At 39.1% G+C, this 20376-nt stretch overlaps 1 protein-coding gene across 3 annotated transcripts in view; it reads left to right on the forward strand.

Annotated features, from left to right (window-relative positions):
* Window positions 1–569: 569 nt before the first annotated feature.
* Window positions 570–20376, forward strand: part of lrrk1 (leucine-rich repeat kinase 1) — a 163360-nt gene continuing 143553 nt past the window's right edge. For 2 of the 3 annotated variants that reach the window (XM_042419388.1, XM_042419395.1), the window contains exons 1-2: window positions 571–756; window positions 3986–4131. In XM_042419388.1, the coding sequence (XP_042275322.1) occupies window positions 4062–4131 (70 nt within the window). In that variant the 5' untranslated portion in view covers window positions 571–756; window positions 3986–4061. Of the gene's footprint in view, window positions 757–3985; window positions 4132–19929; window positions 20104–20376 lie in introns of all 3 variants that reach the window. The other variant, XM_042419403.1, reaches the window with a different exon arrangement.

The following is a 20376-nucleotide window of genomic DNA, read 5'->3' on the forward strand; positions in this document are numbered from 1 at the left end:
AACTACTCAGCTCTGTAACTGCTGACTCTAGATTTCATCTCATGGTCTTCTCATGAATGCAAATAATCTTGCTTTTAATTTGACAAGCTTACATTAATAATTTCTAGTTGACATTGTGAGTGTATGTGATGTGCTATTGTGTGTACCTTTGTATTTTGTATTATGTGTCATGTGTGTTTTTTGCTTTGTACTGTTTGTTATTGTGCTGTTATATGTTTTAATTGTGATCTGCCGAAGGGACTGCAGATGAAAGCTAACTCTGGTAGAGTACATCAAATGGTAAAATTCACATTTAACACTGTACATGGTGACAGTAAATACATAAATAAAATAATACATAAATATTATACAGAATCGGGAAAGAGGATCTGATTTATCATTTATTTATTTTTGGATTTTCTGTAGACAATCATCATTCAGATGATCCAATTTATTTTTGGATTTTCTGTAGACAATCATCATTCAGATGATCCAATATCATGAATCTACAATTCCGATACAGCAGGTGGCGATATGAAGCTTTAAAGTTGGTTTGCGATCCGTCAATAAAAACGAAGGAGAAGAAGGAGGAGGAGAAGAAGGAGAAGAAGAAGAAGAAGAAGAAGAAGACTGAGCATTTAGATGGGAAAGTTTGCATCGTGGAATAAGGAAGTTCAGTGAAATGCTAGTGCTAACAGTAATGTTTGGCTGCCTCTGAAAAGCACTTCAAAGCTTTGAGACCCTCCCATCATGGTCACTGGACTTCTAAACCCTGCGGTGAGTTGGATAATAACAACTATTGTGTCATCATATTTTATGTGACAACTTTGAGCACAACAAGTGCTCACATTTGCTGTATTAGATCTGGTATGTAACGATGTCATCAGAGAAAAACAAGTCTGTATGTAAAAATAATAGATTTTAGTAACGTTAATTTTTTTTTCTTTTGGAGAAAAATAGCCGATTGGAACATGTGAAAGTTCAGAATATGTTCCACACGACTGCATGCTGCAACAGCCCGCTCACCGTGCTGCAGCTGCTACAGTGAAATGAAGCTCATGGGAATAAAAGGCGAAGGAATTTTAAAATCGTAGTTAAATCAGAGGATTGTCGCATTAGCCACACACAGTGGAACACATCATTTGGTTTTCTGGGGAACAATTATAGAACCTGTGTGTGTGTGTGTGTGTGTGTGTGTGTGTGTGTGTGTGTGTGTGTGTGTTTGAACATCCATCCAGGAAACACTGAGTCATGTCACTTATATGAAGCACGGTTGTGCGTTTGCACTATAGCCTCTTTCCGCGCTGAACTATAACGTTAGGTCCGGATAACTGGCATTCTACATTTGTTAGGGTTTTGGTCAAGTCTTCAGTGTTGGCCAGACAGAATCTCCTCCAATATTTTGACAGAAACACAACAATTTAGAAAACTAATTTACGGAAAACACAACCAGAAGAGATGAAGTACCTTTACTGTCTTCAGTAATTCTGATAGGATGTTTGTAATGTGCACTTTAAAACCTTTCAACAGCATGTGCCACATGTGGAACAGCTGAATGGATAGGTTGCATGCTAAGGACAACAAAGAATAATATCAATGATCAGCAGTTCATTTATTTCTTATAGCTGAGGTGACCAATACTCTTGAACCTGAGAAAATCAAAATGCAAAGGGAAAAGGTAGATGGTATCCAGAGCTGCAACAACAAATTGATCACCAACTATTTTGATAATCGATTAATTGTTTTGAGTTCATTTTTTTAAGAAATGTCAAAATTCTCTGATTGCTGCCTCTCAGATGTTAATATGCTCTGGTTTCTTAAGTCCTCCGTGACATTAAACTGAATATCTTTGAGTTGTGGACCGTTGTGAATATTGGTCACCTTGGGCACTCGGACACATTGATTGACATTTTCCTGCATTTTCTGACTAGTTATGGACCGAACAACTAATCAGTTCATCGAGAAAATAATGACAGATTAATTAATAATGAAAATAATTGTTAGTTGCAGCCCTAACAGTGTCCACACTGGATTATAGCTCCCAAACTTGTTTTAGAACTGAGCAGGCAACACGTTCCACCTTTTCCAGGCCTTCATCATTGAAATGGTTAGCATGAGAACTGGCAAGATGTATATGTGATTATATCATGCTGTTATGATGATCAGTCAAAACAGTTTAGATAAACAGTTTCAATAAGACACTCAGGATATATTGTCAAAAAAATGAATGGATGCAAAAATGGGTACCCATTTAGATTTAGATATGTATTTATAGCATTTGCCAGTCATAGACCTACAGAAATGCATGTAACACACTTGGTGAGAGAAATGTTATATATTGTTTTATGTGTGCACATGTATGTATTCTGTATATGCCTGTCCATATCAACATACAGTGTATTCTATATATTAATTTTCTATTTTCTCTTTTTATGTGTATTTTGTTGTGCTGTTAATTGTGTTTGTGTATGATAGTATCTCTTGGGAGCACTGGGTGTAGGGATGTTTTGTAAATGGCGAACAATGAACAAACAGTGGTAATAAGATGAGGTATACAGCATAATATGACAAGTTCACTGACATTTCTAACCTCATCTTTCTTCATCAACCTAATTTTTTGTTGCTTTGTCTTAAAATCATTATGAAAGCATTGTAGATGATTCAATAGATTTCACAGACTAGAAAATATAGGTAAAGGGAGGAAGAGAAGAAAAAAAAAGTCACAGCTACAGACAGCTTGGTAAACGTATCTGTTATATGGCTTATCATATCCAAATGCAAAGGGATTCATTTGCCAGCACCTGCACATTGTTTAATGATGAAATTAAAGTTTGCACTGAATGAACGCCTTCATTTGATGTACATACAGCACACCAGCATGGCTAAATGAAGCACAACTAGAAACAGATAATCAGAGGAAGTAGGATGTAGGACGAGTTGAACTTGTTTTTAGTTGTGTGCTGACCCCATGGTCACGCTAACACGGTTCCACCCGCCCTCCAGGAAACATTCTGCCCTTCCCTGAGTGACTTTTGCACAAAGAGAGAATGAAACATGCAATAGAACTCAGTGTTAAACTGGCTTGAATCATGACATTAAGCTAACCTCATAAAGTACAGTAGTATAGTGTAGTACCTGAATATCACATTAAAGGATTTGGCTGGCGATTTTCTGTATTTTTCTCCTTGTCAACAAATCTCATGAACTGATCTACTAACAAGTATTGTATGTGTATCCAAAGCCTAATATAACTTATTCTTCTGTGCTGTAGACCTCTGTTGTTGTCCAAAAATGATAAAAAATGGCTATAAGGACAGTAACAGTGATCACGTTTTCATTCTCCAGAAGAGAGGTTGGACTTGTTCCTTTTACGGCAGATACCACTGAACATGTGCAGCAACCTGGTTCTGTATACAGAACTTTGCTAGCTTATTGTGCTACATATCACGACCTCTGGACTTTGTACTGAAGTTCTTTGAGAAATTTATAATGTAGTACAAAGTCCAGAGTGTGTGATATGTAGCACAACAAGCTAGCAAAGCTGTAAATGTGCTCAGTGGTGTCTGCCATACAAGTAACAAGTCCATTCTCAGTGTATGTGTGCGCTGGAAGCTTCAAGTCTCCACATCACACTTGTGTTAGTTGTGTATCATTCCATGATTGGCTTCAAACTAGTTGTCATGCCACAAATCATGCTCATAGTAACACGCCTTAAATTGAAATTTAAGGTGAGCTCAGAGAAACTGTCCTCCTTCAGCAGATGAATGTGAAAACAAACCACACATATATTATTCTACACAGAGAAGAGAACAACATCACAGTGACGGAACCATAAGCAAAACACATTTTTGAGTATCATATTGTCTCAGTTAATAGATTTTAAATAAACATGGTACTGTTTTGACTGTATAGCTTACAGCAATTATGTCTATGAAAGTGGTAGAACAGGTTGTATGGCTCCAGAGCTGTGTACGTGTTTCATCAGTGCTGCTTTGTCATTGTGCAGGATGACAGCTCAATCCAGGCCTTCTCTTTGTGGAGGAATCTGCCCTAATAGCAGTTAACCAGTGACTCCAGTAGGAATGTCCTACTGGTCTGTTGGCCTTCCCCAGGACTCTGGAGACAGTAACAGCGACATGGAGCAGCCGAAAAGTGAGTAATGTTCCTGCATCTCATGCAGCTCTTTCTAAATCCTGTCACTAGTCACCACACTACCTTGATTTCTTGCTGAAGTGTTCAGGCATCAGGGTGCTTCACAGAGGATGTGACCACTCACTGAAATGTCTTGATGTGTGGAGTGACTGCAGCACTGGTTAAATTTAGCAAAACGAGAACTGAAACCATGATTGTTGTAGAGCTGCAAGCCTTATCTGTTACTGTACAGTATGTAGGAAGCAGACTGTGCTCAATGAACACAGGGAGAACATTTTAGTCTCATAGCACGCACACAAGCCTTTTCCTGCTTCTCTTCCAGCAGATTATAGTAGATTGTGGTACAGTTGTATGATAAATGTTAATAGAGACAGTTTATTGTTTCCCAGAACAAGAAAACTGTCATGATCTGCTGTGATATTTTATCTTTTAACTTCCTGTCTATGTCAAAAGTGGGGACATGAATCATAACTAAAGGGCAAGTCAAATCTTCAAATCAAAACTAAATCAAATAATTAAATGAAAATTCTTGAAATAACAAAGGAACTGGTTGCATTTGCACAATGTTCATGCACTTTCTGAACGGCAACAACTATTAACTAAATGCATCCAAAAACTGAGAAAAATCCATGGATCACCTGTATAGTAGGTTAGCTTATCAGCAACAGGGAAGAACTGCTTAAAGTGTAAATATTAAGACGGTAAAGACTGAGACTGTTATAAGAATAAGGCCAGGTAGTGATTTTATATGTGGATGATTTGTTTTATTTACAGGTGCATACATGTGGATTTTTTTAAGCATTGTAGCAATAAAAAGCTGTTAGTTTTGAAGGAGAAGGCGATTTTCCATATTTTGCAGAAATGTGGTTCTGTTTACAGAGCTCGTTGTGCTACATATCACATCATATCAAGTTCTTTGAGAAATGTATAATATAGCACAAAGTCAAGAGGTTGTATGTAGCACAATAAGCTAGTGGAGCTCTGTAAATGGAAGTGCATTTATGCACATGCTCAGTGGTGTCTGCCTCACACAGAACTACTCTTCTGGAGATCTATCAGACTTTGGATACACACACAATACTCGTAAGTAGGATCAGTTAATTGTTGGTTTGTCTCTGCACATGAGATTTGTTGACAACAAGAAAAATATAGAAAATCACCAGCCAAATCTTTTAAAGTGGGACAGTTAGTGCTAAATATATACTGTAATTGTAAAACCAGTGATGGTTAGAGGGAGCAGATCACGTTCTTTTTTTTTAACCAACATTCTTTTTATTGTTTTCACAACATAACAAAGAAATATCAAGTAATACAATTACATGCATTGAACGAACATGTCAACCTCCCACCCTCCACCCCCCACCCCCCACATTATTCCAGGTCTTGGTTGGGGGTCAGGACAATGCTTTATAGTCAATTACCTTGTGTAAAAAGGAAGAAAAAAAGAAATATATTTCTACAATATTATTTACTGCAAAGAGCCACTGTTCACACGTCCCCAGGTTCTTCCATCACACTTGACAAGTCTGTTCTTGATACATAGTAAATGAAAGGGTCCCAGATCTGCTGAAAATGATGTTGTTGATGTTTTATGGAATAGGTAATTTTCTCTAATGGGAGAGTTATGGATAGCTCAGAAAACCACCTGCTTATACTTGGTCTCCTGGTGTTCTTCCATGAGAGAGCTATTACTCTTTTTGCCATTAACACACTTAAGTCTACAAATATTTGTTGATTCTTTTTAAGTTTCAAATTATACTAACCTAATATAAACAGCTGTGGAATTAAGGGTATTTGAATCTGTAAAATATTTTGAGTACATTGTTTCACTTCTTGCCAGAATTTTTGTACTTCTTTACATTGCCAAGTACAATGGGGAAAAAAAGTACCTCTTTCCTTCTCACATTTAATACAAATATCAGGTATAGTGCTGTTATATCTGTTTAGCTTTTCTGGAGTTATATATTTTTCGCATCAACCAGTTATACTGTAGCAATTTCAGGCAGGTGTTAGTAGTTCTTGATTGTGCTTTGGTGCATGCCTCCTCCCACTTTTCTATTGGGATGTCTTCCTGTAGGTCCTCTCTCCATGCCTCCAGACGTCCTGCAGATGTTTCTCGATTTACCAGGCATTTATAAATTTTAGAAATTAAACCCCTCTCTAAGCAATTCATGCTCATTAATTTTTCTACGGTTGACATTTCTGGGACGCATAATGTTTGTTTTGGTGTGTTCTAATGAAATTTCTCAACTGTAGGTATTTAAAAAATTGATTACAGGTTATGTTAAATTTATCAACTATTTCTCCAAAAGTCATCAACACCTTTTGTGAGTTGTAGAGAACTCCTATTTTCCTCAGCCCCTTAGTAGCCCAAGATTTAAATTCCCAGGGGGTGTGGTCGGGCGGCGAATTTCGATCCTTCGCTGTGAAAATTCAAACGGCCATAACTCCGGCATGCACGATCCTAAGAGACCCAAACCTTTTGTGCTTGGAAAGAGTCCCGTCCTGAACACATCCATGTGTCAATATTGGATCTAAGTCATAGCGCCACCTACTGGCAACAGGAAGTTACATGTTTTACACTTTGACGCTGTGTGGGTCGCACGGTGATGGGATCCATCTCAAATTTACTCAGAATAGCCTAAAGACCTTGGAGATCGTATATTATGAAGTTGGTGATTTTTCGTTGAAAGGTGTTGCCATGACGACGCGGCAAATTTCGATGTCTCGCCATGAAATTTCAAAGCCTTATAACTTGACTCCACATGGTCTGATCTTTTCCAAATTTCATATGCTTGTTAAGAGTCCTGGTCTGAACACATTGTCAGGCCCATATTTAGTGAGAATCATAGCGCCACCTACTGGCAACAGGAAGTATCATGCGTCGTTCTTTGTTGTATTACTCCTAGGAAATTTGGCCGATGCACCTGAAATTGACTGAGCTAAGATGAAAGACCTTGGTGATGCTACATTGGACAGGTCATGACCCATATCAAAACGCCGTTGCCATGGCGACACATCCTTCGCCATGAAATACGATGCTGTATTTTAGGGACAAGGGATGGGTCTACAGTCACGAAACTTGGCACACATGTCTGGAGTGACACCAGTTAAAATCCTGGATAGGTCATTTGCATAGACGTGACAATATGGCTCAACAGCGCCCCCTTTAAAATTTCAAAATCGTAGCCCCGCCTTCCAGATGAACCTAGAAAAATGAAATTTGGGAGATATATGTATCATGTCAAGATGTACAAAAAAGCCTCTTGGAGCCATATTGTAAGTCCTACAGGAAGTCAGCCATCTTGATAAAAGTGGTCATTTTTCGCGTTTTTTTGGCCATTTCGCATACCTTGTATTTTAACGAACTCCTCCTACAGAATTCATCGTAACGACTTCAAAATCAGTGTGTGTCATCTACAGTAGTGTGTGATCAAAAGTTATCAAAAGATTTAGTTATCATTGAAGCGTGTGGCCGTGGCGTGGCGTTGAGTTTTGATGTTTCGCCATGACAGGCGAAATTCCTATAAGTTTAGTGTAAATGCTTGAGGCTACACCAAACTTTACATGTGTGATAAGACTCCCAGCATGAACAAGTCTAAATACCAATATTCAGTCAGTGATGCAAACTGGCTCCATAGCGCCCCCTACAACATTTCAATGCAGCAGCCCCTGCAGCAGGCAGAGTAGGTGATTGAGGATGTGACGTTAATCTCCCCTTGCACTGTCTGAAAACAGCCCAGGTCTGGGGACATCTATATGCCTGTGACAGAAGCCCTTCACCAGTGCCGCGCCCCAACATATGCAAGGACTCGAGGGCCCGATCATCGCTGCTTGCAGCTTTAATTGGAATTATTTTATCGAGTCTCCTGGCTAATATTTTACTCAAGATTTTTAAGTCCACATTTAAAAGACTGATTGGCCTAACGTTTTCACATTTGTTATCTGGTTTGCCCAATTTCGGCAACAAAGTAACTAACGCTCCCCTTAGGGATGTTGGGAAGATCCCATTGTGAAAAGATTCATTAAACATTTCCAATAATGGTGGCATCACTTTGTGCTTGAACATTTTATAAACTTCAATGGGTATCCCATCTGGCCCAGGGGTTTTCCCACTTTTGATGCTGTCAGTGGCCATAGATAGTTCCGCTACAGTTATATCTTTATCTAGTTCTCCCTTAGTTACTTCTGATATCTTGGGAATGTAGATGCTGTCCAAGAAATTATTCAAATCAGATGTATTTAAATCTATTTCTGAGTTATAAAGCTTTTCTTAAAATTTCTTGAAGTTTTCATTTATTTCATTTGGGTCCACAATATTTTCATTATTGTCATTTTGAAGTGAGGTTATAAGTCTGTCATTCTGAAGTTGTTTGATCCGCCATGCCAACACTCTGCCAGGTTTTTCTCCTTGATCATAGAATGTCTGTTTAAGTCGTAATAAACCTGATAGAGCTTTTCTTGTAGATAATTCATTATATTGTGTCCTTAACAGAAGTAATTTTTGGTGAGCATCTTGAGAACCTTATTGGTGGTATTCTTCTAATTTCTTAATTTCTGTTTCTTATGATTTTGTTTTCTTGAAAGTTTCTTTGGCTTTAGAGCTTGTAATGTTAATTATTTGCCCTCTAATAAAAGCCTTAAATGCTTCCCATCTGATACTTCCTGAGGTTTCTACTGTATTTGTTTCAAAATAGTATTTAATCTGTTCATCTAGGAATGTAACAAAACCAGTATCTGCCATCCATTTTGTTTTAAATCTCCATTTGGGAATATCACAAGTCATTTTGGGATCATAATAAACTAAAGAGTTCGGAGCGTGGTCTGACAGGAGTATAGCATCATAGGAAACCTCCTTTAATTTACATTGTAGGACTGCTGAAACCAGAAAGAAATCTATGCGGGACTATGACTGGTGTGTATTGGAGTAACATGAATACTTTTTCCCAGTGGGATTATCTTCCCTCCAAACATCAATTAGGTTCATTTCTTTCATGAAATGATGAATTGCACCCCTGCTTCTCGGATGAGATTGGTCCACTCTCGAACTTTTGTCCTTCTGTGGATCTAAGGTGCAATTAAAATCGGCTGCCATAATACAAGCGCCAGGTAAAGAAGCAATTGTAAGAAATATGTTTTGAAAAAACTTGGGTTCATCTGAATTTGGAGCATAGACATGTATCAGAATTAATTGTTCCCTAAGAATTCTTCCCTGAATAATCAAGTATCGTCCTGCCTTATCCTTGATAACTTTATGAATTTGTAGTGGAATAGAATCATGAATTAAAATCATAACACTCCTTGCCTGAGAGGTAAAAGGGGCTGACAGAATTTTTCCTTCCACCTCCTCCTCACTTTAAGCTCATCTTCATGTTGTTATACGAGTGGCGTAGTTTCTTTAAAAAATAGCCCAGTACATAGGAAGTGCGCATGACGCATGTGTGTGGTTGAGTGAGAGTGGTCGAGCGAGCGGGTGTCACTGTGTTGGCAGCGACCGGAGCAGAGAGAGAGAGTTAAGTCAGCAGTTAGCTGTGACCGTAATAGTACAGTGTATGTACAGTTTGAGCTGTTCTGACAGAGAATAAATGCTGCAACTCCTCAAGATTGAAGCTGAGTTCCCGTTTCTTGCTTGCTACCTGTTGATAAAGTGGAGGGAGTTCGGGACTTCGGCCCTGGAGTAGTAAACAAGTCTCCCCTGTGCTTCCCGACCACGGTCTGGGTGCTGAAGCAGGAAAGGTTAACAATGTGTTAAATGGGTTTCTTGAAGGAATACTATATTAGACTGTAATACTTTAATCCTGTTCATAACTTGTTAAACCTTTTTTGTCTTTTGTAGCCCTCTATAGTTCCAGGAAGTAATTTTAACTTTTAGATCAACAGACATATGGACAAATGATTTTAAATTTCCCCAACACTTTGAGTAATTTCAGACTAAACAAAGAGGGAAAAAAAGAACAAAAACCACAATTATTTCCCTCTGTCATCATCAACCCACCTGAATAAAGTCAGGCCGCCCCCCTCCCCTTCGTATATTGGACCTCCGGAAAGCAAAAAGCTGGTCCACACCACATGAGGAACAGTATAACTATGCTGATGCCAAAAATAATAACAGAACCAAATAAACCTAACCTAATTGCTCTGCCACCATAATTCACTTTTTTTTTTTTTCGTATAAACAGCCCAACAAACAAAAAAGGCACCCATATATGGTCAATTAAAAAGTGCTTATTAAATCATAAAATTGTTCCTAATCAATAGACCGGGGAAGGAGAGAGATCAGAACACAGTGTTGCATTTAACCAACTTTCACTCTGCACTCCACTCCTGTCTCTAGTATCAGGGTGTCAGAATATTGTTCAATAAGCAGTTTTGGATCACGTTTCCAACGATGTCATCTGCTCATCAATAATGTTACCTCAGACTGGTTGATTATCCGATTGGATCTTCTTAATGAAATGTTCGGCTTCGTCGGTGCTGGTGAAGATGTGTGGGCGTTCCTTGTAGGTAACTATGAGCCGGGCAGGAAGGATCATACGGTACCGGAGCCCCAGTGATCAGAGTTGTCGCCTTGCCACCTCGAACTCCTCCCTCTTCTTGTGCGTCTCCGCTGTTGTGTCCTGGTAAAACCTCACCGGCTGGTTCTTGTAGGGGATCTGCCTTTTCGCCCTAGCTGCTCTCATCACATCATCTTCCTTGTCTTTATAATTCGGGAATTTCATTATGAGGGTTCTAGGTGTGGAGTTAGTGTCATGTCTTCTTGGTCCCAGTCTATGTGCTCTTTCCACAGTAATTTTCCCCCGGAGAGGCGCAAACTCCAGCGCCTCCGGTAACCAACTCTCCAGGAACCCACAGGCGTCTTCACCCTCTGCGCTCTCAGGTAAATTTACCAGCTGTACGGTGAAGCGACGTGAACGAGCTTCCAGGTCCAGCACTTTCTCTTCCAAGTCTTTATTTTTCCCCTCCAATTTTTTCACCTTCTCTTGGAGCGCCGTCGCATCGTCCTCTGTTGTTGATATTCTTGTCTCCCTCTGTGTGACTCTTTCTGAGCAGTCTGTAATGTCTTTCCTCACCTTTTCAATCTCAGACAGAACACCATCAAATTTGGATGAAATTTCAGTCTTCATGGCATTAATAGTTGCTAGTATTGTTGTCAAAGAGGTGCCAGACTCTTCCCTGGCAGTGGTAGTGTCATCCTCTGGCTGTTTTTCGAGGCTAACGTTATCAGCTAGCTTAGTTTGTTGTGTCCGACCGTGAGTTGTCTTCCTTTGTTTCGTACGTATTTCTAAACACTAGAGTTGTAGTTGGGCTGAATGACGTTTATGAATTGAGTATTTTAGAAAGGATTTGGAGGTTTAAGTAGCAGAGCAGTCTTGCGTACGTCTCTTCAGCAAGCCGCCATAACCGGAAGTCACAGCAGATCACTTTCTTTTAGAATTCCCAGAAGCTTTGAGCAGGGAAGCTCATTCTTGACTTTTGAGAACAGAAAAAAAATTTCAACTAAAAGGTTTTAAACTGCATCTGGCAGTAAATGGAACTGGTTCAAGTGTCATTATGTGACCTATGGAACTTCAGCCACATGATAACAGTTGGTTGTATATTAGGAAGATGTGAATGTCCTCCTTGATGTTTCTCTGGTCGTCCACTTACTCCTGGTCAATGAGCTTTGACCTCTTCTCAGTGGATGCTGTTCATTCAGTCTCTTGTTCAGGGTCCTTGCTGTTTCACTGATGTAGTGTTCACCTCAGATGACACATGTGATGTTATGATGATGCCATACACAACTCCAGTCTTCCTCTTAGGAGGGTTCTGTCTTTAGAGTACCAGCAGTGATGTTAAGGTGTTGAATGTTTTGTGGTAAGTGCTGACTCCTTGATACTTGAATACTCTGGTTAGATGTTCGGGCAGTTCAGCCATATAAGAGCAGGGGTGGATTTAGTTATTTGGGGGCTGCAGGCAAATGGTACTGTTTTATTTTTACCCTGAATGTTTGTGAATGATTAGATTTCCTCTGATGGGCAGGTTGGGATCTTGCATAGTAGCCCCTTTACCCATTCAGCCTATGAACATGTGTGAATGGGTTAATGTGATTTGTGGTGTAAAAAGCGCTTTGAGTGGTTGGAAGACCAGAAAGGTGCTATACAAGTATAGCAGTTGATTTACCATTCTTTCTCTAACTGGGAACGTTGGTACTGGCAGTGATAGAAGAAGTACTCAAAACCTTTTTCTTAAAGTTGCAATAAATGACATTCAGCCACTAGATGGTGCGCTATACCACCAGAATCTCAGACCAAAACAAATATGTGTGTCATTTACTCAATAAAGGTGGAGGAAAAAAAAGAAAAGAAAGCAAAAAGCTTACGAAATTCAGATCAAACTCTCAAACTAGGCAGTGCTGATCAAGATTCTGTTAGTGCATTGCCTATTTCTTGCTTCAAATGCATTCAGAAACATATTTTAGTATACTGTTTAGCTGTAATTTGAGAATGTTTGTGACCCGGCTGCCATCTTGGAAATGGACATGGAGGACACTGAGGAACTCACATGCACGCTCACATGCTCTAACATGCATGCTCACAGGCACGTTCACCTGCACGAACCTGCATGCATGGCTGGTGTGGCTACCAAAATAAAGAGAAGCTAAACAGAGAAGCTCATAGCAACACACACAGAGGGAGTGTGACTTCATTCACTGCTCTGGTTGCCATAACTCAACATTACTATTACTATATCCTTACATAACAAATAGTTGTTGACATCCAGTGACGCTCAGTGTCATTTAATGTACCTTTTAAGTAAAGCTATTAATACTGCACAGTAAAATTACTGGAAAAGTAAACGCCCTGCATTCAAATTTTTACTTAAAAGTGAAGAGTGACAGAGAGTTATTATCAGCACACTGTGCTTAAATTTACTTAACTTGTGTTCAAGGTGGAGCTTTTAATTCTTATATAATGCTGGATAGTTTAATCAATAATAATGCATGATATTGTAATTGCTTAAAATATTTTCTGAGTAAAATCTGAATCTGCAGCATAACCAGTAACATTTATCTGTCAGGTAAATGTATTAGCACAATGTTTTCCTCTGAAGTAGAAGTACACAGTTGCATATTTTGTAAGTGCTTTGGGGCCTTTTGTAAGTTTCTTTCAGGGTACAATGAGTAAGAATAGTAGTAAATAGCTTTTTTTCTCACTCATCTGATCCAGCCACACTCACTGAATGAAGGCTGTTAGATGTGGCTGAAAGCTCAGAAAAGATATTGGATCTTTTGAGCTTCATTATTTTGTTACACTGACAGAAGTTTGTTTTCATTTGAGGCAGCAGTGACAGAGAAGACATCAAGGTAGGGCCATGGATATATTATAAGAGCTGGATATCAGACCAAATATGGTGCCCATTCAGGCCAATGAGAATTGCTTGGCTGGTGCATACACCAAAAAAAGTTTCTAGCTTCCAGCTTTGCTTCTTCATTGTGCAGTCCACTGAATATGTGCAGTGGTGTTTCCCCTGCTGGACCGACCAGCGAATTCCCGCTCAGCCCATAGACTTTACATTGTCACGGATTTTTAAATCGCTTTTCTTGGCTTGAGGAATGTTTTACAAATATAAAACCTCCCTGGATCAAAAATTCTTAATAGAAAGTCATGATTGACCTTTTTTGCAGTTTGAGGTCAACAGTTTTACTACACAGTTTTTACTCATGATAAGTTGATCGTGGTGAATTTCCATTATTGAGATAAAGGTGAATATCCTCATGAGTAGCTTGAAAAAGTTGTCTAGCTTGCTAACGTACGGCCCTATATTGATTTACTGATTTTATTTTGAATTGTCACAAGGGGGAGCCCGCAATTTTCCAGCAATTGTTTGAATGTTTGTTTTTCACTAAAAAGGATGTTCACTAAAAAAGATGTCGGATTTGTGATGCAATAAAAATATTTGTGTCTTAACAAATTGTTAGCTAAAGTGATTCTAGTATGTTTTAGTGCCATTTTAGTGCAGATATACCATCCCCAGACTTTAAAAAAGCTTCTTGGAGCCATACTCTTAGTCCAGCAGGAAGTCAGTCATTTTGAATCTACTTTGCATTTTCTTTGCAAAGTGAAACCATTGACAGATGTTGTATTTTAATGAGCTCCTCCTAGAGATTTAACTATAGTGACCTCAAATTTGGTCTTAACACCTTTGTGATGCTAAATTGGGACACTTTTTAGTTTTCGTGGAAAACCATTGGCGTGGCTAGCTGGGCAATTTTGCCCAAAACATGTTTGGGGCATTAAACAGGAAGTTGTAATTTGGCTGTACATTGTCCAATGTGCCCCATGTTTATCATGCTTGATAGAGTCCAGGCCTGAACACATCTATATGTCAATATTGCGTCATAGTCATAGTGCCACCTTCTGACAACAGGAAATTGGCCTTACGTCAGAAACATCATCCATTTTACATGAAAATTACATGATGTGGTCTACACATGGTATACAGCAACATGACATTGAATTAGTGGGTGTTCTCTAGCACCACATGAGGATAGAGGAAGTGATTGTTATCTCCTACATACAATGTCCAATATTCATGAAAATGTATATCCATGTCAGGTGCCCTCTGGTAAATGTATTGCTGTATTGTGTTGCTCTGCAATAACAGCAGTTCAACTGCGGCGTAGTTCGACTGTAGTGCACCCCCTACATGAGCGAAGGAGCGAGGGCCCGATCATTGCTACTTGCAGCTTTGACCCTTGGACCTCGCTTTAAAATGGTATCAATAGAGCATATTAGGGACCTAAAAGGTCCCCATCAAAAACTGCCATAAAAATATTATAAATTAATATTTTTTTCCACTCTCACTGAGTTAAATTTTTTAACCAACATCAGTCTTGATCATAACTACTAAATATTCATTAATTTTCATAGTTTTAACCTTTTTAAAGGCCAGTTTTTGTGATGATACCACTATTTTTTTATTTTAAAAAAACACAAAAATTTAAATATTTTCTATATACTGAAGGCAAGGGGGATTTTTTTATTATTATCGCAGTCTGGGATAGGTCAGTGATTAGCAACAACATTGAAATGTATGCATTATTATTTTCTTGTGCAGTATAAGATTAAGATATAGAATCTGACCTGTTAATTTATAGTGTATGTTAAGTGTCCTATTATCCTTCAAAGTTTTTACTTTTTAATAGCATATTACCTTATTTTGCTCTAAAAATATAGCATAAATACATCACTTCAAACAACATTTATTTTACAAAATTTAACAAAATTCAACATTTAACATTCAAAAATTCAGAACAGAAATGAATGAATGTGTGAGTGAGTTAGTGGGTCTGTGCATGTGTGTGTGTGTGCGTGCATTTATACGTGTGTGTGTCAAGGGAAAGAAATGCATAGCTTGAGAGCTGGCTGTATTTGTAAGTTTAGCTATGACTGCAGCTACATAAACAAACAGATGGTTTGGGGTGCCTTGTTTGGTTTTTGCCCCACTGTGCCTTTGCGGCGCAGCAGGTTTCTTTGTCTAGGAGTGTGTGTATGGCCAACTATGTAATCGGGGGGCTTTGAACTCACTTTTATCTCTGTATTCCAAAAACATATGAATCAGTATTTAAAAGACATATAAATCAGGGCAAATGAAAAAAAAAAAGCCATGGGAGTCACTTGCCCTCTTGTTTCGCACACACACACACAGACAGTGTAGAGTGACAGATATGCACTTGTTCTGTCACTCCAAGCACACACACACACACACACACAAATACATACATACCTTCAAAGCTCAGTAGCATATACTGTACTATAACCCATGTAGGCATCTGTATCAAGTATAATATCCTATAATTTATTGAGTCAGAAGGCCTACTCATGCATGTGCGTGTGGGCAGGAGGGTGAAGGTGTGTGTATATGTGTGTCTGTGAGAGTGAGGGAGGAAGGTGTAATGTGACCTGCAGCCCATATAAATGACCTCTTTTTAGGTGCACACACACACACACACACACACACACACACACAGTTTTTCCATACACACACATACACCACCCTTGGACATCCATGTAAATACAAACAAACCATTTTAGATGAATAAATTTGCTACAATGTCCGTAATGTAACTTGGTAATACATGAAATGTCCCTGGCATAGCCTCTAGTGGAGAGAAATTATAATGGTATGCATTTGTTCTTCAGGGCAAACAGGATAAAATTGCTCAGTCAGATGGAAAATAGTAAAAACTACAATTTTGAAGCCAGGGCCTCAGTTTTAAAGCTTAATAAAATAGAATTCATGGTTATACAATATTGTGGCCATGGGATCAAAAAATACAGTTTTTATGGGTTTACATTGGGCTGTTTTTTTTCTATAAGGATTTGAGTGTCTGTATTTTGACTACACACACACACACACACACACACACACACACACACACACAGACAGTTGTGTTTCCATCACTTTAGAGGACATTACATTGACTTACACTCATTTCCTGGAGATTTATCCTAACCATAACTATAACCACCACAAGCCTAACCCTAACTCTTACCCTAACCTTAACATAACCCTAAAAGAACCTTAACTTTAAACCAAGTCTTCACCCTAAAATTAATGATTTATGTTAAGGGGACTTGCTTTTTGTCCCCATAAGGGAGGCAAGTCCCTAGTGTAATCAGATTTACATCCCCACAACGTAGGGAATACCAGGACCACACACACACACCAATTTCTCCATACACACACATACATCACATTTAGACATTCCTACCCACACATACAACTCATTGAAGCTGTAGTAATAGAGGATTAATGCCCCTAGTGGAACCAGGAAAATAGCATGCATTTTGCACTGTTGAAGAAAATTCACTCAAGTCCTTGTTCAAAGTTTGCTGTGGTGGAAGTGGTTTAATAGCATTCCGGAAATGCGGTGAGCTTAGTGACACAGAGCTGGTCTGATACAGTAGACTGACCCAGAGCAGAAGAAATGGAAAGACTTTATACAGTAAGGATCAAAGTAGTGATCAACAAATGGTAAACAAAAGATAGGAGGGGAGGGCATTTACATACAAGATCAAGGCAAATCCAGGGGCAAGACAGGAGGGGTCAAATCAGCAGGGGTCAGGAGGTGGAAAGGACAATTGGCATATATGTTTGATCAAAGAGTTGTCTCAGACGTCACTTGATTATCAAGTCTCCAAACCAAATGTGTGTTCTCCTTTAATTATTAAGTCTGCTCCCAAAAGGGTATTCTTCTTCAGCACAAAGGGTTAAAAAAGAGAAAATGGCTCAATCAGCTGGAAAATAGTAAAAACCAAAATTTTGAAGCCAAGGCTTCAGTTTGAAAGTCTTACACAGAATGCATGAATTTATGCAGTGGCAACCACAGGATCAAAAAATGTGGTTTTAATGTGTGTCAATGGGACATAAAAGGGCCTGAAAGTTAGTATTGTTTCTACACAGTGTTTTTTTAGGGGTTTAGGATACTCAAACTCATGAAAATCCGATTTAACATCTTCAGGTTAGGCTAACCCATTTTTGCTAACTTTGCTTTTCCAGCAGCTGGGGAAACAACAGACGCAACTACTATAGTCCAATCTATAGTGATTGGGCTCGGCCGTTGCCAGTTGGCCCCATAGCGCTCCCAAACGTAAGGCCATTTTAGAACAGAGTTTCTTTCTTTGCCCCCTAGAAAATTTCAAAGTCAAAGCCCTCGCCTTTTAAATTTGACATAGATATTGGTACGAAATTTGGTAGGCAGGCAGATGTGCCGTCTCCCCACTTTAGAAAAAGCGTCTTAGAGCCATACCCTAAATCCAACAGGAAGTCCGCTATTTTGAACCTACTTTACATTTTTTTGCAAAGTGAAGCCATTGACATGCGTTGTACTTTAACAAACTCTTCCTAGAGATTTGATCTGAAAGGCTTCAAATTTGGTAGGTGACATCTTAAGACCTTTTGTGATGTTAAATTGCGAAGCTTATTCGTTTTCATGGAGCGCCCTTGGTGTTGCGTGCTGGTGAAATTTGCCCAAAACATGTTTGGGGCATTAAACAGGAAGTAGTTCTAACTCCACTTTACATCGTCCATTCTGCCCCAGATTTCTCATGTTTGATAAGAGTCCAGGCCTGAACACATCTACATGCTCTTATTGAGTCATAGTCATAGCGCCACCTAATGGCAACAGGAAGTCAGCCTAATATGACAAATGTCATCCGATTGATATGAAATTTACTTGGTGTGGTCTACACATGATATACAACAACATGACGTATAATTAGTGGGTGTTCTCTAGTGCCACATAGTGGACACAGGAAGTGGTAGTTATTTCCTACATGCAATGTCCAGTCTTCATGAAAATGTATATTCCTGTCATTTGCCTCCTGGTAAATGTATTGCTGCATTAATATTTCACTTATGTAGTATTGCCTACGTGCAACAGGAAGTGAGCCTTAAATGACACATAGTTCATCAAAAATATACACAGTTTCCAGTGAGTCATCACTAGTGCCACATACTGTAGGAAATAATATTTTAGCCATTCACACAGTGTCTGATGATCCTGTTTCTGAAGCTTTCAACCACATCTCTTGCCATTCCTCGGGGGATGGCGTCGCTCAGTTATGTTCTGACAACCAAGTGCTACATTTCATAAACTTGAGTGTAATTCTGTACCTGTTAGTTATTTAATTAATTGGCAAAAAATGTGACTGCAAGCAGCATTGAGGTAGAAACTGGTGTCTCTTTCAGGGATGGATATATCAGGATGGATATAACAGGAGAAAAACCAACTCACGGCATCATGTTAGTTTACACTAGTTGGCTACTCATCTCTACTTTCTTATGTTCAAGTTATGTTATGTTCTTATGTTCAAAAGCAAGGCTGTGCAGAGACCTTTAGAGGGGCAGGTGCTCAAAGTTACAAAGGGGGACATGGAATAAATTTTAAGACAAGAAAACACCATACACCAACATAATTTATAGCATAACCTGTTGAATAGCAGCCCATATTGAAACAGAATGTAACATGGAATCTTATAACAAACTGCATTTTACTATATCATTGTCCCTCACCTGATGAAATGAGTAGTGAAAAGGCTGCTCCTTTAAAGCTATTTATACATATTGTTTCTAAACAAAGAAACGCCCATCCTAGCCCTGGAGTGGTTCAGATGTGTCGTTTTACCAACAAAGTCAAACGAAGTTAACTTCAGATTTATAGTATTGTGACTATTGTGACAACAGATTCTCGTCATGTTCTCATCAAAAACAGATAACATATATCTCAGTTTCTATTATTTGTGCTAAGCAAGGCTAAACATGTCCTGGATCTATGTCTGTACTGGACACACAGAGATTAAGCTGATATTGATCTGCTGTACTAGTGTGATAATTAGTTAATTCATTGATTACTTGATTAATAGAAAATAATCTCCAGACATTTGGATATTCAATTCATTGTTTGAGTCATTTCTCAGACAGAAATACCAATCATTCTCTGGTTGCTTATTTTCTGTTCTGATTATCTTTTGGACTGTTGGTCAGACATTTGAAGACATAACCTTAGACTCTGGGGAAAGTGTGGGCATTTTTCTCAATTTTCTTCACATTTTATAAACCAAGTGATCAATCTAACAAAGGTTCCACTGGAGAGGGTGTGATTATAGTAGATGAGAGCAGAGACGGAGTGAGGGAGAGTGAGAGAAGAAGCTGCAAGGCTGGGATGGCTCTCAAACAAAGGAGCTTCATTCCCTGCCTTCTCTTCTTCCTACACCCTCCTGTTCTACTGCCTCTCCCTCTTCCCTCCTCCCCCAGCTTGTCAGAGGGTTAGAGAGGATTGAGAGCATCCAGGGAACACAGCCAGGCTGGCTGAGGAAGCTGGGTAGAAGCCACACAGCAGCTGAAGGGAAGTCATGACAAGAAAGCGATCAGCTTCAGATGTGATGGAGGCAGGAGGAAGATGAGCATTTGCTGCTTCGCTATAAGCAGGTTAGTAGGAGAGAGGAGCAGAGGGGCAGAGCTAAACGCTGACTGGAGCCTTGTTTACATGCTGCACATGTCGGACTGACCGACTGCAGAGTAGCTTTAAGGCTCAGACTGCTAGCAGTTTACTGACATCATCTGTGACTCAGCCAGTATGGTGTACAGATGACTTCTACACTGAAGAGCTGATGAAAACAGCATTGGTTGTTTATGAGAATCCATTAACCTTATTTTGATGTCACACTCTGAATACATTTAACTTAGGAATGTGTGTATGTA

This window comes from Thunnus maccoyii, chromosome 1 (assembly GCF_910596095.1).
Source record: "Thunnus maccoyii chromosome 1, fThuMac1.1, whole genome shotgun sequence".
Lineage (NCBI taxonomy): Eukaryota > Metazoa > Chordata > Actinopteri > Scombriformes > Scombridae > Thunnus > Thunnus maccoyii.